This window comes from Pleurodeles waltl, chromosome 4_1, assembly GCF_031143425.1.
Source record: "Pleurodeles waltl isolate 20211129_DDA chromosome 4_1, aPleWal1.hap1.20221129, whole genome shotgun sequence".
Lineage (NCBI taxonomy): Eukaryota > Metazoa > Chordata > Amphibia > Caudata > Salamandridae > Pleurodeles > Pleurodeles waltl.
The window spans coordinates 907,205,849-907,229,606 of NC_090442.1; the positions used below are offsets into that span (position 1 = coordinate 907,205,849).

The 23,758-nt window shown below is 41.2% G+C and overlaps 1 protein-coding gene across 3 annotated transcripts in view; it reads right to left on the reverse strand.

Moving 5' to 3' along the window:
• Positions 1–7,975: 7,975 nt before the first annotated feature.
• The window catches only part of ZNF800 (zinc finger protein 800), a 126,958-nt gene continuing 111,175 nt past the window's right edge, over positions 7,976–23,758 (reverse strand). For all 3 annotated transcript variants that reach the window (XM_069229652.1, XM_069229653.1, XM_069229651.1), the window contains exon 6: positions 7,976–10,432. In XM_069229652.1, coding sequence (XP_069085753.1) covers positions 8,673–10,432 — 1,760 coding nt within the window. In that variant the 3' untranslated portion in view covers positions 7,976–8,672. The remainder of the gene's footprint in view (positions 10,433–23,758) is intronic.

Here is a 23,758-nt window from a genome sequence, read left to right on the forward strand (position 1 = left end):
TCGTTTTTCACTATTGCAATGTCTCCCGTAGGGTAACATAGGGATTGCCTTGAAATATCTTTCAAGTGTAATTTTCCATTGGGAGCACATAGCGAAGTGGAGTTTGGGGTCTCTGAACTGACAATTTAAAAATACATCTTTTAATGAAGTTGGTGTTTGAATTGTAAGTTTGAAAATGCCACTTTGAGAAAGTGGGCATTTTTTTTGCTTAACCATTCTGTGCCTCTGCCTGGCTGGAGAAAACACGTCAGGGCCCGGATGACAGTTGGGCGGTTTGTGAATTAACTTAGACAATCTCAAAAAGATAGCAGAGGTGTGCCCTGCATATCCAAATGGGTCTTCCAAGGCTATAGTGCTGGGAGGCGCTGACACTTGCACAAGAATAGGGCTGCGCCGGTCCTTTTACAAAGCAGTCTCCAACCCCTGGAGTGAGTCTGGGGTCACGGCAGGAAAGACAGGGTCTGGTGTGCTACAAAGACTTCTTTGAAATTAGCCTACTTCAAAGGCAGAAATGGGTATAAGTACTTGACCTTTGACACCACAAACTTAGAAACCTTCTGGACTGAGGACATTCTGCCAGGGTCAAGAGCTGGATGCTGTAGGAGTGATTGCCGCTCTGCATGTAGCTTTGTTGTGCTGGCCTGATGCCTGCTGCTTCTGTCCTGGGAGCAAAAGGGCTGAACTTTGCTTTCTACATCCTGCTTCCAAACATTCTCCAAGGGCCTGGACAGAGCTTACTTCTGTTAAGAAGCCTCATGGACATAAAAGACATCATCTGCCAGCACCGGGTTCTCTTGCTGGGAGGCCTGACCTGCCAAATAGTGCCAAATCCAGTTCCTTGGCCCTTGGGAGTGAGTTCTGGTGTAACCAAGAAGAAACAAGCAGATTGACTCCAGAGCAAATTCGGAACTGGCGCTGCTGTCTGACTCCGTGCCGCTGCCAGCACCATGTGAGTGCCCGCTGCCAGCTGCCGGGCCCTGCCAGCCCCCACTGAGTGCAATGACCGATGCGGCAGCCCAGACGCTGCACCTCCAAAGGCCCGCCACAGAACGAGTCCTGAGTGCTGCGTCTCTGACATCGGTAGCACCCGACTCCACTGCAGCACCTGTGGTGTGATGGCAACACCGCGAAGTCAACGCCTCACATCTTGACCAGTTTGATTCATCAAACCCCTACTTGTCATAAGGAGCTGACGCCTCGCCCCCAACGCCGCTTCACCTCCTCTGCAACCTTTAAGGTGGCGACGCCTCACCTCCCCCTGCCTAGCAGTAAGGGACTGAGGCCTCACACCTCCTCTGCAGCAGATAGGAACCAACCCCTCACCTCCCCGTTCAAACTTTGTTTCCTCATTTTCCAAGGTACTGTACCTGGAGTCTGTGCAACTCAGTGACCGGCCCACACTCCCTCACGAGGGGTGTCAGACCGTTGGGAAGGACTCTGTCAAGACGTTGTGATATCCCCATTTGGAGCTATTGTGTCTCTAAACGCTATACTAAGATTTAATCTTTGAAAATGTGCATCTTTGCTCGTGTATGTTGGCTATCAGTTTTGGTCTTGTTTTGCTCAGATAAACCTTGGCTATTTTTTAAACTCTTGTGCAGGTCACTGTGTTACTGTGTGTGTGTATACAAATACTTTAAACATTGCCTCTGGGATAAGCCTGACTGCTCATGCCAAGCTACCAAGGGGGTGAGCAGGGGTTATCTTAGCTGTGCGACTTCCTTATCCTCACTAGAGTGAGGGTCCCTACATGGACAGGGTGCAAACCACTGCCAACTAGAGACCCCATTTGTAATAGCCACCCCCCATGTGCCACTTGGTGTTTGCGATGAGGATACGAGGTCATGAGATCAAGAAGCCTTAGAGCCACCATCAACGAAACAGAGGACTGATCTTGAAACACTAGCATCATATCCTGAATGTCCCCTATGCACTGGGGAGGAAAGGCTTTGAACGTCACCATGTCCAGAATTGCCTCAACTAACGGGCTCCTCTATGGGTGGGCTCAGGTGGGACTTTGATTCGTTGATGGTGAAATTCTAGGAGGTCAGATAGACACATGCAGAGATGCCAGTGTAATGCAATCTTTTTGGAGCCTTCATAACTTTTTCCTAGATATTGAGGGGTAGGATCAGGGTCGAGCCCCACCGGTAGCTCTTACGGTTAAGCCTAGAATTAAACTATGAATCAGCAAGACTTGGAGCAGGAAGTCAACTTTTCACAGGAGCAGCCTTGTGCACGGTACCATGATCAGGACTGCGTCCTGGAACTGGAGTGGAACCAAAGCTTTGACCATTGCCTCTTACATTACAAGACGTACAGTTAAGCTTTCAGGACCAGAGTCACTTGAGAGTGCATGAGGCCATACTTTTTGTATGTTTAAGAGTTGTGGGCACAAAAACAAAACAGCCATGCTGCATGTGGGTTTGTGACAGACATGTGCTTCCTCCAGTGTTGGCATAGATTGAATACTGTTGTTCATGACCTTATTCCATAGCACAGTGTGAAAAGGTTTTCTGGAGTTGGGCGGAAGACTGACAAAGTTTGTAGCAGAACTTGCAGGACTGTAGAGTCACTGTGGAGTCATTTAACGCTACCATCAACATGCAGAAGCATTACTGCAAGAAGATTCCTTATCCAGTCTGTTGCTGGGGGATTTTTGTTAAAGGTGAGAAATGGGGAGTTGGCAGTAACCATCAGAAACAAAAATACCACATGCTGGCAAAAGGCCATAAGACCGAGGCCAGAGATTAAAGGTCTTGTAATATAACACTAATCATCAAGCAAGAAACCTTTTATACATTTTCATCAAAGAACAATCAAAATCCAAAAAGTAAATTCACAGCATTTGTTTTTATTAGATATTTACATAGCACAGGGTATGTGGCTTTTGGTTTCTGCATCTAAATTCTAGGTGGAAAGGTTTTGCTTACAAAGAAACTCAATACCGGGTGGACCCACATAAATACATCAAAAATTACATAAATTAAAAACACTTAAGAAACATCTTAATGAGATCAAGTTAAAATCGAATCTTCACTGACTGCCTGGAAGCCAGCGGCATTTTATAGTAATTTTTCAAAGCATTTTATCCAAATGTTAACAAACATGACGCATAGCATGTTAATCTCATCAATCATGGGATCAACATTTAATTTCCTGGAAACCAAGCTATGGACACACGCCGCTTGGCTACGTTTCACAAATTTGTGACATATCCAACTCAAATGATAAATATTGGCTCAAAGGGTGTAAAATGAATCCTATGTATAACAACTAGTTCAGTGAATAAGGCTTGCACACAAACCCATATTCGTAGAATAACTTAGTTTTGTGGGAGGTCTGGGGGATGGAGGAGGTCCTGGAGCGCTAGTGGCTAGTCACTAGCAATTGCCTTTACCTAGACAGACACTTCTAGGTTCAACTAACTTAAAGGGTCTGGAATATAGCATATGTGGACAAGTCTTTCTGTCAATTAATTTTACATCTCCAAAATGGACCCTACTCTTCTTCAAAGTCACAAGTATTTAATCAAGTGTCCATTTTAGGCAACAAACAATAGTACATTAAGAATAATAGGTTAATAATAGTGTACCTCTACTGCAGAGCGTAGACTATTGAGGTAGACTATTGAGCGGACTGTCTAGCGACAGGAATTCCCTATTAACAAATCTCTTAATCCTTGGGCTGGGGCCTTTAGAGAGATTTTATCAGACAAGGGTACAAGATTAATATAGTGACATTACACCTAACCCAAGCCTTGAAAGGCATTTTAAACTTTCTAATATGAACAAGTAGGATTCACTTTGCCTCCAAATAGGTCCATGTGTTTTCCTGCAGCTCTGTATCTTCTAGTAAGTTTGATTCCTGCACCACAATTATTTGTTTCTTCTTACCTCCAAAGTAATTCTACTCATGACTGCGGGGAACAAGCAACAGTCATATATATAAAAACTTTACTATAACGTACTGCAAAAGGCATTGCTATTCTTGTAAACACCCGTTTTAGGTCCCAACCTAAGCCTGAGGCAGCAGATGTTTAACAGCAGCAACCAGGTTAGTGCGCTGCATACAGTAATGTTACAAAATCACAAGCTGAATTAACTCATACAAAAGATCAGATAAGGGGTAAGGCTGGAAGCTTAAATGAAGTCATTTAGCACATGCAATATGCCATGCACTCCTTAATAATTGGTTACAAAAGACATTTGATCTGAAATCATCTCCAGCCACACATACTAAAAGAACAGCACTAGATTACACAGGATTGTACAATAAAAATGTTTCTGACTAGATGCTTACGTGTAACATTATAAGTTTTAATTGGAGGGGGTCAAACTACAACAAAACCCCTCCTTACTTTGGGAAAGTCTACAGCCAATCAATTGTGTATGAAAATTACTGTTTTCAATGTTTTAATATTTTTCTCTCTAAACAAAGTACATTTTACACTACCTTTTTATAGGAAGCACAACTCACCCTTGCCTATTCTTAATAGATCAAACACTGCTGCATATACATTCAGGCATTGTAATAAAGATTCTGCCATAAAAAACTTTCCCAAATTTAAATTATCAAAAATAAATCATGTACAAAAAGGAAGACTTATACCGTGATCTGTATGTAATCAACAGAAGTACAGTGTAAGTTTTTTTTTTATTGCTATACCTTCAAACACTCCTGCAGCACCTACCAGTATGTCATGTCTATCACAAACGCAGCTTATGTACGATACTGAATAGGGGAGTGATCACTGCACGTCTAATGACGAAAGACTTGCCACACCTTAAGCTTTACTAAAGTCCAATGTGGTGATAATTAAAAAATTAACAAAGTTAATATAAAGTGACAATTTGTACACTATAAATACATTTAATACCTAGAAATATCAAGTACTCACAGTATGGAATTTATCAGAAAGACCTTAGTTTTTCAAACATGCATTACTGCCACTATGCACATTTAGTTGAGAGAACAAAACAATCAAGAAGTGATCATATGTATTGACTGTCGGATGTTAAATTTACCTTATCACATGTTAACTTCACACTGAAATCTAAGGTACACAGTAACATTTCAATTATTCCCTTCATCTGCTAGGTGAAGAAGGTATAAACATTCTGTTTGTCTGGAGCAAATTCACAGCAGTCCACAGCTCTCTCTATCTGAAGGGGAGCTTCCTGACCCACTGAACATAATAGAAAATATGTAGTCATGCCTTTGGCCACACCAATAATCACAACAAATGTTGAACTCCTCTCGAGGATGAGTTGACACCATCTGGAAAGTTAGTGATGTTGGTAATGATTTAAAGCTCAAAAGTTCACTTCACATTTGGGCAAAAGGGCACAATTTTCTTAAACAATGTCCCACTAGACTAACTAAAAACAAAAGCAGCAACATTTCCAGAATGTTTGAAGGGGGCTTACTGATGGGACTTCATGATATGAATATGGGCATCGTTGGACCTTCAACAAAACAGCAAACCATCATTACTCAACACTGCTTTCTTGAGGACCACTTGAGGAAAAAAATAACCAACCCCTTACCTTCACATGAAGGTGAGCTCAATCCCTCCGAACATTATTAAAACAGCTATGTAAAGAATAGCTACAGATGAGAAATGGCAAGGTAAACATGCTTACACACTTGTGCAAGTTATGGCAGCCACTGCAGCACTGTATCATGGCCTCTCAAGTTATGCCCCTTCTGTCCAATCTAGGCTCAGTCTACCACAAGTGTTTCCATTGCCCCAAGGGCTACAAATACCCAGTGGTGCACGGAGAGCAAGGAAAGTTTAAATCTACAAGCATGACAGACAATGTGTTGGATTGTACCAAGGGGTAGAGCTGGAATGAGCTATAAAATGGGTAGTGCTTATATTATATCAGTAGGGGAAAGTCTACTTCTAAGGAAGCAGATGTAAATGAGCAAGGGAACACCACCACCAGAACAAGAAATTGTGATCCAAGGGCAATTACGTAACTGCTTAGTTCCAATGAGTTGCTGGTATGTCGCAAGCCACATTGTCAACTCTGTAGTACCACCTCACTGCATTCAAACATGATGTTTACTAACTCAGATAATGATTCACTCCTGAACTCTTTCAGGGTAAAGGCATACCTCATACTTGCAGCAGGATGTTGCAATATTATTGCTGGAACTTGGAGCATAGTGAGCTTTGGCTGATGACTAAAAATCTGGAGAAAAAAAATGAAAGAAGTGAGCTTTGAATAGAAGGCGGTTGTGGCAGAGGTTGAAGACCAAGAGAAATAGCTGAACAAGTGTCTTCACTGTGCTCAATGTTCTATCACTCTACCAGGTTTAAACTTTAAAGATGTTAAAACATTCTTCCAATATAGATTGTGGTCTCTGCAACCAAATATTGCCACCAGTTGCTTCAGCTATGCTACTTACTCTCAGATGCATACAATTTTAGTACAAAATGGGAGGTTGGAGTTAAGCAGTGAGGAATGAAAAACAAAAGCAAGAGAGGTGATATAAGCACTCTACAATCAGCATTATTAAGTGCTGAAATGGTGAAAATGCAGTGGGGTAAAGAGAAACTGACATCCCTTTACTTACAATATGGGCCCCAATAACAACCTGCCTACAGATAGGGGGCACAATTATAACAAACACTACGGAATAAAGAAAAAGACCATCATTCTTTGGCAGAAAATAAAGTTAATTATGCCCATTAAAGCACTTGGAAAACTGAACAAAAGATCACATTCCCCATGCCAGCTCTGCGGACAAAGCAATCAGAAATCTATCAGAACTCACTGAACTGAATGCTTTACCTTATCGAATCCCTTAGCATATTCCAAGCAAGCTTTCAAACCAGTCAACCTCACAGAAAGGGGTTTTTGGTTAAAAAAGCAAAGAAGGAGTAAATAATAGGAAAAGATATGCACATATACCCACAAAGCAATTAGAAAAATAATTGATGTTAATGAACACTAGCAGAAAGCAAAAGATGACTCTTTGAAGGACATTTCAGAGGATGAAAAACTACTAAGTTGCTGCAGAAAGATGAGGCTGAGGATGCGTCCACATTAAAGCGGACTACAAATGATGTCAGTGAATGCCATCAGCGAACCTTATGGAGAGAACATGCAAACAAGTAGCATTACCATTTCCACACCAGCTGTGACCAACCCATCTCAACCTACGAGGACAGTAAACAAGTTTCTAAAAACACCTATGCAGCATATCAAAAGCATGTGAGACACAAATAATCACAGGAGAAAAATAAATTGACTGCAACAGGGATATTTACAGTCACATGAGCAGGGAAGGAAAAACAAAAGGAAATGCTAACACAGAACAATGGGTAAAATTTAACAAATTATGTAGAAAAATCCAGGTTCAATTCAGAAATTCATGAACGAAAAATGAGTAAAGGACTATTAAAAATCAAAATGACAGTGGCATACAGATCAGTTGCAAAAAGGAAAGGAACTAAAAAAGGAACATGAAATCGTGTGCTGCACCATGCACCCTCATCGTTTTTTGTAATATAGTGTTCAATAATTTTAAGAGCTGTCAATAAGCTTTCCTATATCAATAAGCTGCTAATTACTCAATGTCGTACCCAGGTGTACAAAAGCCAAGTTTGAAATGTTACAATAAAAAAAACAAAATAAGTTGTAATGGAGTCCAACAGGCACAGCAGCAACATTTTCTAAACCAGAATTGTGTGATATTGTTCTACAGACTACCAGAAGGTCTATGGAGGTTTCAGTAATGCAAAGCAATTTCCTGTATATATACACAATTATATTACATTATCACACCTTCGAACCCAAATTTAAAAAAAAAAAAAAAAAAAAAAAAAAAAAGAGTGGAAGCATTGGTTGAATTGATCCTACTTTATAAATAATTTGTCTTTTAAAGTCTTGCCTTCTGTAATGTGAGCAGATATAACCGAACAACAAGAGACTTTACAAAGAAGAATATTCAAATCTTACGCTGACTTCTCATGGCTAATTTTTAATTGTTCACAATTTGGTACAACCTTGGACGTTATTATTAATGCTCTCACAAGAATCAATTCCTTTCAGCAATAAAAAAGGATACATTTTTTGAGTAATTAATATTTCTTTTAACAAAGCAAATGGAACAACAAGAGTAAAGTTGTATAAATTCTAATTTTTGGAGGAGTGGTGTAATAAATTATGCCACTGCTCATGATTCGCAAGTTAGCGCTTTTTTGTCAACTGAACCAACTTAATCCTGCCTGAAACAGATTTGTTTTCATTACTTATCAGCACAAAGTACCCATTTTCTACTTTTATTGCATTGACATTCTGATTAGTAGTTTCAAATTCATCTATTCAAATGTTTGAATTAGTAGACTGAAACAGTTCCAGGAATAACATTTTTCAAAATAAAACATTTACAATTCCTACTTCAAAAATATGTACGCCACAAAAACTTTTTTTTCTAAAAAAAAACAAGTTTAAAACACTAACGGAGTACACTTGGTGAAAACATTGTTTTTCTTCAAGCTCATACATACAATTCAGGAGGCAACATGCTGAACATGTTCCTATAAAGATATTTCAGCCAGTAACTGGCTGAGGTAAAAGCCGTTCATGAAATCGGCTTCTTTTAAGTACACCGACAACTGCAGCCAAACAGTAGAAAATAAAAATCTAAACAATTTTTCATAGCCAGACAAAAGTTTTAGACCTTGTACTTCTGCTTTTAATTTCATCAGGAGAACTAGATGCATTATACTTGTGGGCTCTTTTATGTTGATCCAGGTCAGTCTTTTTGGCAAATGCTTTCCCACATTTATTGCACCTAAGAAGCGTAAAATTTTTAGTCACTTTAACCTCAATGCCAACATCGGTACTTTCAATTTTTTTAATTGGTGAGAGAGGGGGAGTACCCTGTACTGCAGCAATCTCATTCTCTTCACTATCATTGATCTCCATGTCACCCTCTTTACTAAGGACAAACTCTATAGGTTTTTTTACTGCTCTGCCTTCCAAATTAGAAGTTATCTTTGCAAGCGAACGAGACGTCTTTTTATGCACAACTGTTATATGCCGTATTACATCTCTTTTGCGACGTGTATCATATGTACAGATTGGACATCTGTAGAACTTAACAAAAATTGTATTTCCATCTGTATGCAAATCAATGTGCTTTTGCAAATTTTGCTTGGAGGTAAACTGCCGCTTACATACTTTACAATAAAGCTGCTTAAAGTCAAACCCTGCAGACAATTTTGGTTTCCTCAACCTTTGCTCACAACCTGTTGCAGATGAGCCAGGCGACTTAGCGATTTCAGAATCTACCTTCACTTTACATTTCTGCGTTGCTTGTGTGCTCGGTTTCTCATTTATATGATTTGCCCCCTTTAATTCATTTTGTGGTGAATGCACAACAGTGAGTGGCAAGGACACTATGGGCTTTACTGGTTCAGGGACTTCAACCTTTACTTCAGATTTTTTGGCAGTATTATAACGCCTTTTTTGTCGCTGAGAGTCTACTGCTGACAGAATGTTCTTGTGAACTACTTGCAAATGTTTTTTTAGCAGAACTTGTGAACTGTACTTCCTTCTGCAATGGGGGCATTTACATGTAAATAATGTGGAAGACTCCTTTGAAGAATCCTTTGAAGTCTCCTTTGAAGAATCCTTTGAAGTCTCCTTTGAAGTCTCCTTTGAAGAATCCTTTTTCGCAGTCACATTCTTCACTGTTTTTTTGGGCAAAACTGTCTCTGTGTGTATGGGCTTCTGAGGCTTTGCAGGTGTTTCAGCAGGTGGGACAGCATCTCTTCTGTGGCCTTTATGAACTTCCTCAATATGCCTCCTCACATTGGCTTTTGTTGCAAAGGTCTTTTTACATTCCTGACAAGTGGTAGTTAGTGTTTTATACATCAACTTCTTACTAATCTTTGGAGATGTCAGATTTTTTTTCGCTTTCATCTCAACACACTTCTTCATTTCTTCATACTTCATTTTGTGTAATCTTCTCACATGACGGCGGATACCCCGTCTAGAATTAAATTCTTTTGCACAGAGTCCACAAGTAAACTGGTGGAGAGTACCCGGCACCTTGGATGTTTCCAAAAAAGATTTCAATACATTAGGTAATTCTTTATCAGAGGGTGTTGCAGATGTATCTTGTTTAATAGGCTCAGAAGGTAGGGGCTTTACAACCTCTGCTTGAGGAGGTGAAGGTACTTGCTCTGTTGCAGGTTCCTGGACTTGCACTTCTGCCAGTTCAGGAGTTTTGCTTCTCTCACTGTTCTTGTCTGGAATGCTGGCATTATTAACATGCTGAAATACTGCATTTGGGTTGGTCTCGATTGGTTCTATGTTAATAACATATTCTTCTTTATCCGCTTTTGGATAGATGGCTTCCAGAAGATCTTTTATGGCTTGACTTTGTTTGCTGTTTTCATCTGGTGATCCTGCAAACACAGACATTTAATTTGTATGCATTTAATTTTAGGGAAGAGTGTGCACATTTGCATTATTACTTAAAACATCCCAACTAAATGCTTAAGGAAGTAGGAAAAAACAATATGAAACAATACCCCATGTTGTACGCAGATTTGTATTAAAGTCTTAAAAGTAAGGATAAAGTTAAATAACCACAAGTGTTCTCAGAAGGTTGAAGTATTAAATACTTGTTTTTCATACAGTGATTACCACAGAATTGTTTGGGCTGCATCACAGCAGTGTGGGTAGAAGTTATGATACTCATTTAAAACATCAACATCAGAATGGTAACAGGTTAAGCCTGTCTTGTTAGACCCCCAGTATTCGATTTCCCAAAGACACAAAATAACCAATCACTTAAGCTTCCAAGCTATCTTCTACAAGGGCATTTTACTCTATAGTTGTATAAATATGGTTTGGTTTCCATTTCTTAAACAGTATTCAGCATAAAAAAAATAATTAAAAAAACACATTTTACTTCAAATGTTTTTTTTCGTTTGCAGGAGGCCCCTACAGTTAACGAAAATACACATTTGTTTTTCTTTTCCTTTCGTCCAGTTTTCTAGTTTATTTGGCTCGATGTCCAACTTTGTTTTTTAACACAAAGCTGGGAAGATAATCACGGGTAACAAAGGCCAACAACGAAGATGGGTGGAGCACTCTGAATAACTGCTGAACCAGCCTGTGCCGTAGTCTCCAGCAGACCTTCAGCCAGATGACAATGATTTGCCAATTGACTGTAGCAGACCATCCAAGGAAGAAATATGGCAAGCCATCAAACATCTGAGAAATAGGAAGGCAGCAGGTCCTAAGAACAGACACTGAAACATCAGCAGGCAGGTTCTACCCCATGTTGCGAAGTATCTGGGAAGAGGAAAAGGTGCTATCAGACTGGATGGAGTGATAAGGCCTCCCAGGAGGGATATCTCAATAAGATCCACAAGAAAGGTGACCGTAGTAACTTCGCAAACTACGGAAGGATGCCTCTCCAATCAACCCTAACCACAATGTTCAACAGTCATCCTGAACAGAATAAATGAACGCTGCTCAGTTGCAAGATCAGCAAGCTGGCTTCCACAAAGATAGATCCTGAACAGACCATAGTGCAATATCTGCATCATCACTGATCAGTCAATGGAATGGAACTCCCCAACTCTGTCAATTTCATTAACAATGAGAAGTCATCCATCAGTGGTCAGAGAGACTCTTTGGAAACTTATCCGCCACTAAGGTGTGCCAGAAAAGCTTGGAAGAATCATTAGGAATTCTTAAGAGGGCATGACCTGCAAGATAATCCATGGTGGATAACTCCCGGAAGCATTTTAAGGACTTGAGTCCACCAGGGTTATTTGCTCTCACCTTTTCTCTTCCTGCTAGCCATAGACCGGATCATGAAGATATCCACAGCAGGGAGAAGAAATCTAATCCTGGACACCTTGGACACAGCTTGATGACCTGGACTTTGCAGATGACCTGGCCATGCTTAGCAGCTGAATGAGAAGACCAACAATGTGGCAGCCATATCAGCACAACTTGGCCTCAACGTCCACAGGGAAGAAAAAATAAATAAATCAAGACCCTGAGATCCTGAAGGCCAATATGGCCAGCACAGTTGCAGTCACTCCTACAGGTGATGCACTGGAAGAGGTTGAGGCCTTCACGTACCTGGCCAGTGTCGCAGACAATCAGGTCGGCACAGACGTTGACTTCAAGGCAAAAATCGATATAGCAAGGGCTGCCTTCATTCAGCTAAAAATCTGGAGCTCCAAGGAGCTAATGCTGCAAACCAAGATCAGGCTTTTTATCAACATAAAAATCAATCCTTTTGTATGGAGCAGAACCTTGGAGGACAACAGTGACCACTACCAACGAAGCTCAGACCTTTATCAACACCCGTCTGAGGAAAACCCTCTGAATTCGGTGTCCAAACACCATCATCAACAACGACCTATGACAGCAGACTTCCCAACTCCCTGCCCATGAAGAAATCATGAAAAGACGTTATAGTGGGATAGGGTCACCCTCAGCAAGCCTAGCAAAACATCACCAGGCAAGCCCGGACCTGGCACTCTAAAGGGAAAAGGAAAAGAAGAAGGATAAGAAACACCTGGCACCGAGGCCTTGAGGCAGACTGCAAGGAGATGGGTTACACCTGGAGTCAGACTGATAGATAAGTGCAAGGCAGAGATGGCCAAAGAATCTGTGTTGACGGCCTTTATTATCCCAGAAGGGATAGTAAGCATAAGTTGGCTCAGTGTGAAATGTTTCCAACTGTATCTGCCCTCTTTGCTCCTTTCGACCAAAACACCTCGTTGAAGGGTTCATCTATCACTCCGAGGCATTAACCACCATTAATCATAACTCATATACCACAATAGGTTTGTTGCGTCTATGTGCTACAAGTAACACACATTAGCATTACCCAAGTATACTGTGTTTAAGTTACTAGGAATTAAACAAAACCATAACAGTCAAACCATTTTGCTTATTGTGCTACAGTGGTGTAAAAAATATTTTTTCACTACTGTACACTAATTATTTACAACCTCGTTTACAGACCAACCCACTCCAAATTCTATTTGGAAAACTTTGGCTAATTGTTTTATGCAACCATATCAATATGAAGCCCTGGACCCTGTAACTCTGTGATAGGTTGATTCCATGTGTTTGTGTTTAACTGGCTGGCAACGCAATGCTTTTCACTATGCCTTTCTCCCTTACTGGGCGTTAATGTCCTGAGTCTCAGGTCCTCGCTTTACCTATTTATTGCTTTATTTAGGAAATTTGGGTGCCTATCACTCCTATTTATCCTGATGAAGATCCCACTACTCTCAATGGGATCGAAACACTGTAGGCAAAAGGGGTAAATTAAATGAACAAAGGCTACCTGTACTTGACCACACTTAGACAGGACTGAACTTTATATGTGCCACCTTCTACATACGTTTTCACTTTGTCAATTTACTGTGTTATCACTAGAGCACCTATATCCATCATTCAAGTGGTTGTTCTTTTGAAAAACTAGTAATTACAATATGTTAATGGAACATTCTATAAGAAACATACTTCTTTCTCTTCTGATTGACTTTTCTGCGATGGCTATTTTACCATTTAACTAACTGAAATTATTTTTCTAAATAACATCACTTGCAGCATTATTGTGTTTGTCACAGTGATGCTAGACATTTAAGGACTGCAGTTGCACTTGAATTATACAGCAGAAAGACTCAAGATGCTCCAACCTTATAGAAGTCTGTTTGTGCCAAGATGGTGCTTGTATCTAGTCTGTGAGGGCATGTGTCTTGATTTACTGGGTTGAGATTTAAATGAAAACATGATTCCGTAGTAAACATTTTCTAGAACCATACGCTACTGGCCAGCGGAATTAGATGTAGACTTTTTGCACGGCAACAGGAAAGCAAAATTGAATTTCCTATTATATACAACCCCAGCTCTCAATCACTGGAGGCAGGTCATTCCATGTAAAGCAGCGATACCTGTAATACTGACCTGTAAGCATATTCACAAAAAGTAACACACTGAAGCAATTTACAATATTCCTAGATTGCTCTCAGATTATATGCAAGTACACAAAGAAGCAAGATTAATGACTGCTTTTATGTACATAAAAAATATAACTTCAAAACACTTTGCAACTTCAAATAGCATCATTTACTGAAACATGTTCGATGCATGCCAATTTATTTAAAAAAATAATAATAATAATAATAAAAAGACTCCCAAGTCCACCTACATGGTTATGGCTTTCAAGATTTAAAAAGTTGGGGAGGCTGTAATCTGGCATGGGAAAGTATTACCTGCTCCTTGTGTGCCGTGGCTGAGGATTGGGTGGGGAACAGGAAAAGAGATCCCATCTGCAATGCAGCCGGATCGGTAAAGGGATTTTGCTGGCTAGATTTTCCTGATGGTAAAATCAGGTCCTTTGTTCTTAGTTGTGGGAACAACCACCATCTCATAAGTGAGCGGAGTGGAATTCCATACAGGAATTCCGTTCAGCTTATAATGGAGGACCACAGATTTAGAGAAATGTTGTAACACCAGAGCCTTGTTGGAATCCAAATATTGATAGAATAGGAGCCAAGGCATAATCGGAGAACCTATTGTTAGAGCTTTTATACAATGAGAATGCAGTCATAATCTGTCACCTCTTTGCATGGCACCAAAAGAGCCCAGTGGATTTTTTTTTATTTTATTATTATTATTTATTTTTAAATGGAACCTGTAGATTTCCGAAGCTCATTACAAAAGTAAAGATTCATTAAGCTTCAAAATACCACAAGAATGAATATAGCAGACACTTTTTGATCTTTTGATCTTTAATTGAGCAATGTGGAGGTTTCAGGCACATCTTTTCTGCTTGTTTGGCCCCACAGGTTTCGGAAGGGAGCCGTATCGGATTAACTGTTGTCCCTGCAGCCCTGAAATAGTAGTGATGTAACCGAGAAACACATATTGGCTGTTATAAGCTTATTGCTCAAGGACTGGATAGATCATGCTCATCCTGGGGAGTAATCAGCCTTTTGGAAACAGGATTTGAAAAGATTATGGACTAAGAATCTTAAAGTCTAATAAAATTGTAACTGAGCAATGAGAAATGAGAAAACGTGACTTGATAATAGTACGAACTGAGTATCTTTAATCTTTTAATGGACACTGAACTAGTGACAAGAAATATAAAGGCTATATCAAACATACGTGCTTGTGTCGCTACATATACAAATACTGCTTTTCCTTGCTTGGCATAACTTTCTTTATGACTGGTGTTCTATTGTAAACTTTGCACCCTATGCCCAACCGTATTCACCAAACTTTGAGCCAGATCGGAAACTGTCTTTGTGAATAGAGTGTGCAGGACTGGGAGTTCCGTAATGCCCCTGATACAGTTTCTGAAAAATTTCAGAAGCATCCTATCACTTGGGCAGGTAGATATTTTATTAATTTTCACACCACTGAATGTGGCTGGCTATTTTCTAAGGGCCCAAATGAAAAGCTACATATACCTTAGTCAAGACAGGGCTGTCACAAAAATGTGCATTTCGCTCCTGCATACCGTGTTTGAAAAGCCTTCTCTAAAGGCACGCTCCCAGAGGAATCACATTATTTTTTAAATGTTCAGGGTAAATGACGTATGCAGCTTACTGAGAGCATTTTCACATAGCTAACTTTCCACAAAAGCGAATCCTCAAACATGCAGCACGTCACACCAACAGAATAAGGACATTCTCCATGGGCGCACAACACTTACTAGCTGCCTTGATTTTACACCTAGAGAAAACAATGCAGGAAGACCATTAGCAACTCAGAAATGCTGCAAAAACATGAGGACATAGGATTTGCGTCTCTGTGTGAGGTATACTTAATTCCTCCTGCCTTACTTACAATACACTGATGTTCTGCACTGATGATCAGCAATGCATACTTGATTAATCTATTTTATTTACACTGTGGAATATTTTTTGCCCCTTTCATAGTCAATGTTTACTGAAGTAGCATGTCCTCTAAAACAGATGTATTGAATCTTTTGCTGGAAAGCAACAAGTAATGAGCAGACACTTACTACTTCTGTACTTCTCTCTCTTTCCTCCTCCATCCTCATTAGAGGGTCATGTTAGGACTTGAGCATGGTAGTGTACTTCCTTTGTCACAAGCCAGCCACCTGCAGCAGGCGTTGCAAAAGAACAAAATCCTCTTTGCTACCTCAGTGGTGAGTGACAGCAAAGGAGGATTCGAGTGGGTGTGGGCAGTCGTAGGTAAGCGAATGTGGCATCTAGTGCGGCAGTGCTATTGGGCATCCAGCACCAAGCATGAGCAACCCGTAGACTGTGTGAGAGGAGAAAAACACTGTTGCTTAAGTGGGCTCTGGCAAGAGCAGTGAGGAGCTGACAAGCTTATCATAGTGTAACCTCTGACTTAACCATCCATGTATTTCGGAAGGACCTTGGAATCTTTGGAACCAGGTATCAGTGCAGTGGATTCGAACTGAATATTCTTCAACAGCCTAAAACAGCTTCAAATCAATGTATGTTTTTTATTCCTGCTCAATTACTTAAAATCATTAAATTGTAAAACATACACAAAGGTATTACTAAGTTCAAAGACAGGAATATAAAGTTTGAGTGGTCAATAGGAATACAGGCAAGGCTGCGTGGCCGACAGTATCTGCATGGTGTACACAGTACTTATATAATTTTAAACAATAGGTAACTCTTTAAAGGGCTGATGCTTTTGGTTTGAAAAGAAAAACAAAATAGTATAATACTAAGCGCTGAGTGCAATTTAAACACCTGGGCAGGCAACAGTTGTCCAAGGTGGCTTTGTGGATGTTGATGAGGCTCTGAAGGGGGGTGGGAGGGCAATTCGCTTTCAATCATTGTGCGGCTTCAATGGCCCAAGCCCCAGATGTTAAAGTCACCAACTAAAATTTGTATGCGAGTCGAACATTGATTTAAGAGTTCTCCAATTGCAGTATACAGTAAAGGACATCTAGGGCCTGTTTTTGCGTTTCTGACTTGTGTCCACACTTTCCTTAGTTGCCCGGGAGAGGATAATAATCTTGTGGGTTGGCCTTAATGGGGAAGTGCCTATCTTGTACACAGGTCCACCCACTAAAGGGCAAATATTGGGTACAAAGGCGAAGCTCACACTCGACTGAAAGTTTAGTAGATTTATGGGCCTTTAACACTTGGGCCACTTTTTTGGCTGTTGCAGTTAACTTTAACTGTTTCTTTAGTTTTTTTGTTTTTTTTGCTTCACTCTCCGAGAGAGTGGCACTTTGGGCTGGGTGGGAGGGAGTTCTGCCTCCTTGGTGTCACCTTCAGCTGACAGACCAGGACTGTGTGTTCTGGTGTCAAGGTTAGGAGGTTGTTGGTTTGAGGGAGGCTTTAAGCTTTGCTCTCCTTGTTCTACTTCAGGACTTTCCCCTCTCCTCATTGGTGCTGTGTTGCTCATCCAGGTGGTTTATCTACCATATTTTCATAGATTACTACTAGGTTCATGTTACCTATCAATGTGCTAGCCATGCTTCTGATGGAGGCAACCAGCTCCCTGAAGACCCCTGGGAGTGTACCCAATTTTTCAATGATGACTCTCCTTCCAGTTTGCCTTGGATTTTAGCTTACATGAAATCAAACTCAATGCTCAGATCTGCTAGACTGAGGGCGAGAGGCTAAAAAAGATCTATTTGAAGCTCCATTTTGGATGACTGCCATAGCAGTGCTCTGGCCACGGCAACTTGGGAGGCACTAATGAAGGTTAGAAGTAGTTAAGGCGATGGTGGGGGAAGGACGGCTCCTTGACCCTTCTGCATCTGGGAGGAGTTGGGAGCAGCTCCTCGCGTCACAGCCACACGCCAAACTCGAACTCTGCTCCGTGCTCTGCCTGGTCTCGGACGTTGTGAGTAAGGCCTCCGCCAAACAGGCTCTATTGATAAACTGCTTACTGCCATACTGATTTGCAGGATATTTTATTGATTCTACTTTTTCAGGGGACAGTTCAACTTTCACCAAGAAAGGAACCACACCGGAGATGTGGGAGGCCTGAGAGAAGTGTACTTTTCTCTTTTAACCGTTCACAGTTTCGTAAACTTTAGTTCTGGTTTAACATATTAAAGTGGGAAAAGCTGTGACCTCTTTGAAAAAATCCTTCAGGAGCTTCTGTGTCCAACTGCACCCTCCTCAGCATCTACTACTACTTAACTGCATGAGCAAAGCATCATCACTTTGTTGCGGGATTGGCCCTTTCTTGTGTCACGTTTCATTAAACTCTCTAGATGTCTCAAATGGACACTACTTGGCTTAGCAGCTGGGTCCAGAAAAGGGCAAACCAGTTCAAACATTCATCAGCAGCAGTGACCGGGCAGTGCTTGGAGTCAATGTTATCATGGGGTCATTTCTTTCCTCTTGTGCTCCCAGCCCAAACGGTTTACTGATTCATATATGCAAGCAAATTGATGTTCTCACTATTCTTACGCTGTTTCAATGTACTTTACCACTGCATCATGGAAGGACTCAGGTTTGAAACCGATTCTGAAAAAGGGACCTACATTTAACTGCCCTTTCGGATGTTGAGGGCAACATATTTGACTCAGTTAGCAAAAAAAATAATCATGAGCAAATGAGAAAGAATGGATTCTTCCAAACCAGAGTGAATTTTAGAAATAATGTTCAAATAATAATGCTGGCACATATTTAGCCTTCTGGCATTCCAACTAACATATATATGTGCAAAAGCAATATGGTCCACACTACACGTTCGTTTTACCTCTTACTGTGTGGCGTGTAATATCTTGTATACAAATAAAACTAAATAAGATTAAAAAAGAAAGTGTTAACAACGCCAAGGCAGTAGTCCTGTTAGCAATGAAATAAAAGCATTTGGAAAATGGTCAACTGTTTGCAATTTATGTAGTTTTGTGGATGTATTGGATAAAGTGAACAGGGTGAATCTACGAACCAAATTTAGTCAGTGGGGCATTTTTCCATCGTTATTAAATAGAATTGTGGATATACACAGCAACCAGCATGGCACCACTTACTGCTATGAAAAAGCACTCAATCTCCACTTATGCTGACCCTCAAGCACCACAGCTCCAGACTTCCTAAAGTTCCTAACTCAAGGCTCGGATCTGCCATTATTTTAAATGCCACGTATTGTATTTTTGCCAGAGCATCGACACCACTTGGCACTCCTCCAGACACCATGGCGCTGTACAGTCTTACAATGCCCACGCCATTGGCAATGATGCAGTTCGACTCATCCCAGATGGCCCAGCACAAACCTCCTTTGACCCAGCACTTTGTTATGCTGCACTGCATCTACCTGTTTTATGGCCAACCCCACCTCCAGGGCTGGTCAAGGTACCAGTCCTTAAGTCACACCACAACAAAAGTCAAGAGCTGCAGTTCAGCGAATAGTGGAGGAGGAAGACTACAGGCAAATAATTCACAACATCTGCATGCCTTAGACGATGAGACACCAGCGGCCAGGGCCAGGATATGCAGCCTATTGTCTGCAATTGGACTGGACTCTTCCCAGGAGATGACCTTTCCAGCAGGATCTCCCACACCAAAGGTGATGTCTTTTCATTCTTTAGTAAAGGCAGTGGCTGAGGTGCAGGAGCTTCAGCTCCTGGAAGTTGAATGCAGGTCTGAGTCGAGGCTAATGTGCTCACTGAAGTACTCCCTACTACAGAACCTCTGCTGCATTTCAGTGAAGCTCTCCTAGACCCACCTCTGCTCCAGTGGTTAATAGACCGGTAGCTTTTTTCGCTACTGTCCTACCCTGACAGACTATTCAGTTACATTAATCTCATCTTTCGCCTGAAAGCCTGGTCATATGGGCAACATGGTCATCAAGGAAGTTAGCTGGGACCTTCCCAACTATGCCTTTGGATAGAGTTCTAGTGCTAAGAGGCCTGGGGAAAAAAAGACCTTCTCCACAGGTATTATGGCTTTAAAATTCCTGAATGCAAACTGCCTTCTAGCACACTACACCCATGTCTTATGTGATATGGCTTGGATGGTGGTGTTCCAAGTGCCAAATGTCCGTTCAACACAAAGGATTACCGGCATTCAGAAAATGGCCCCACTTTTCAAACAAGGTGTGCAAATTCCTGTTCAGAGACTTTAGATTCCTTGGTCTGCAAGCTTCCTGCATTCTCCTAGTCAAGCATGCATGTTGGCACATTAGGGCCCTGCAGTGGTGCCCCTGCAAACTATAGCTATACCATGTGGGGGATGAGACCTCTCAGACGCCATTAAACTCTCTCCCAGCTCCGCAGCAGAAGTGGGTTGGTGGGGGAACAAGGAAAACTTCATTGCTGGTGGACTTTGCTCCTCCTCTACCATGGCTATGGCAGTGAAGGATGCTTCCACATCAGGGTGATGAGCTCTTCTGGAGATCAGAGGCCTCTGCTCTCCTGAGAAACCGGTCCGCAATAAAAAACCTGTTGGAACTGCTGGCAACTCTGCTGGCGTTCAAGGTCTCCCTCCAAGGTCGGTCCATCCAGATCTTGACAGATAACACAACAGCCATGTGGTACGTCCATAAACAAGGGTGGTGGTGGGTAGGGGAGTACAATCGCATCTGGAACCGCTGAGAATGTGATCTTGGGCACCACCAAGGTGATGTGGAATACCATCAATCACCTGGCATGGACTTTGAATATCAGAGCCGACAACTTAGCCAGGTAATTTTGCTGACCACAAGAGATGTCTCCCGCCACAGATAGTCCAGGAAATCTTCACCGAGCGGGGCACTTCTCAAGTGAACTTGTTCAACACCTTGGAAAATGTTCAGTGCCAGCGGTTCTCAGCTCTATTGTCCCGGGTGAAGTGGAACTTTCAGCTGCACTACATTTTTCCCCTATACTCCTGATTCCCCTAGTTCTGAGAAAGGTAAGCCAGACTGGGCCCAAGTCATTCTCATCAGCCCAGATTGACCAAGAAGGGCGGGTGTGATGTGTAGACCTTTGATGCTTTACCATATGTCCCTTGCTCAAGCTTCCATTCAGACTAGACCTTCTCTCAGTCAGAGAACATGGTCTTCATCCCAAGCTTCGAGGCCTCCACTTTCATGTCTGGAGATTGAGCAGGGACATCTGAACTCCTTTCAGCTGCAGAGGTGGTAAACGTCATTGTCAGCGTGTCACCCATCCCCCCCCCCCCACCAAGTCTGCTTATTCTAGAAGGTGGAACAACTTTGTTGCTTGGTGTGCAGACAACAATGTGGAACCTTGGTATGCTAATTTTCACAGGCTTCGCAGTTCAAATTTCCCCTTGTCCAAACGTTATGTGCAGCAGGCACTTTCAAGGGGTATTTGGCTGCCTTCTCAGCGTCCCAAACTGTGATACTTTTCTTTAACAAATCTGTATCTCCAACTCCATTTGTTGTACCAGTGGGATCTTAATCTAGCTTTTACTTTTTCAATGAGGATTGCGTTTGAGCCCCTGCAGCAATGTCCCTTATGAATGACGACATTAAAGACAGTATTTTAGTGGTGATTCAGCCAGGAAAGTGAGTTTCAGGCTCATAGCGCTCACCCACCACCAAATTTGTGATGCAAACCAGGGCTATTTTCCTACCAAAAATGCTAACTCCCTTCCACCTCAGTCAGCCCATCCCTTTCCTGTCATTTTATCCCTCACCCATCCCACAAAGGAGTAGGTGCGGTTGCACAGGTAGGATCCTAAGTAGGTGGTCAACTACTACTTGCATTGTACCAAGAACATAAGACTGGATGACCAGCTTTTTTGGGCTACTGTTGTGCCAACAAAGCAGTACAAAAAAAGGACCTTATCCAGGTTGATCATCCTCTGCCTTAAGATCTGCATGCATGGCCAGAAAGGAACCTCCGGAAGAGAACAGGGCTGATTCCACTAGAGGTAAATCAACCTCTGCTCTTGTAAGAGGAGTTCCAAGAGCAGAGATTTGCAGAGCAGCAATGTGGGAGTCTTTACAAACCTTTGCCAAGCATTAATGCTTGGGTTTTGAGGTGCGCAGGGGTGGCCACTTAGCCAGATCCGTCCTGGAAGATTTCCTAGTCTAATCATCCATCAACCCTCCTCCTGGGCAGGGTACTGCTTTGGAATCTGTTCTACAGGTGAAGAATATGCGGGTAGAAGTGTCCATCAGATGAACATGTTACTTGCCTGCAGTAGCAATTTTTATGATTGATACTCTCCATACATGCAGATTCATCACTGACCCTGCCCATCTCCACAATTAATGGGTGTGTTTTAGGGAAGGTTAATAAGAACCCAAATTACTTTTGGCACTGCACAACTTTAGCAATGTTAATCTGTCCATTCGCCTCGAGGCCTGGGAAGAAAAATAAATAAATTGATAGAAACTGGCTAAATGGCTTCTGTAACAACATCTGATGCCACTTCTGGCAAAGCTACAAAGCATGAATCCCTTACTGGCGATGCAAGATTTGAAGTTTCTGGATTCAGTCTGACAGCTGGGATTATACTGCAGGTGTGAAATGTGCAGGTAGAAGAATCCATTAGAAGCAATGAATGCAACAGGCGGGCTCCATATGCTTAACAGTTTATTGAGGTGCAGGTATGCAGAAATGTGCAAGACTAAAATGTAATTAATTCTAATGTTAAGTGCACCCATATTCTATGGTGCAGCGACAGTTACATTAGATATCATTAACTGTGAACATTTCCTTTTGTCTTTGCAAAATTCACGACTAGAATTAAGACTGGTGTCCATACCAGTATTGACAAAGCAGAGATAAACTTATTGTATAACAACCAGACATAGAAACCTGCAATTGGAGGGACCCTCCAATAAATGTTAAAAACCCCAAAGAAATAGGCAATACAAATATATTTTGGAACTAATTTGACCAAATAGCTTATGGTTACAATTGGATTAGCTCAGCAACTTGACTGCACATAAAATAAAATGGCATGTGAAAGGTAAAGTGAGTAAGGTGCTTTTAATTTGCATGCTAATCACACTAAAACTATTAGGGTCACTAAATACGATAGACTTTTCTCATTCTGAGAGGCAGTCTTATTTAGTCTTGAATACTCTAATTACCTCTTCTGCAATTTCAATGAGTCTTGCAGAATGAAGACCTTCAGTCATAAATGTTGTTTATGTAGAGATTGTATCAGGAAGAAAGGACAAAACACAGTGGGCCTGATTCACAAAGGTAACATACTTTTAAGTGTACGCTTTTTGGATATTCACAAACTGCACTTTAGTAAGTCCAGCACTAGACAAGGTGAATCACTGGTACTGCAACACCATCCCATAGAAAATAATGGAGACTGGAACTTCCTACAAACATATAAGTTACTACAAAAATGCAGTTTGTTAATAACAAAGTTGTAAGCTTAATCATAAGGGTATTTTTGTAATAATACTGACATACTAAAAAGTGCAGTTTGTTGTTCAGGCCCAATAGGTTCATGTCAAAGTTATTAAACAAAAAACATTTTAAAGGTCAATTTTCAGGAGCATGCATACCATGCAGTTAACTCTGGGGCTCAATTGTGTTTCTGTGGCCTACACAGCTACATTATCCGCAGTTCATTTTATTACAATGGGCAACAATTAAAACCTTGTTAAAGCTGTCTGGTACATATGTAATATTATTAGTTTAATTTTTTAAATATACTTGGCTATTACTAAACAACAAGTTTTGTCTTTTTTAATAATAGGGCATCTGATTTGTCTTATGATTTATATTGTATATTTTATGGATCATTCCGGAATGGCTGGTTTTATTTTAAATATTTTGGAGTATTTATTTTAAA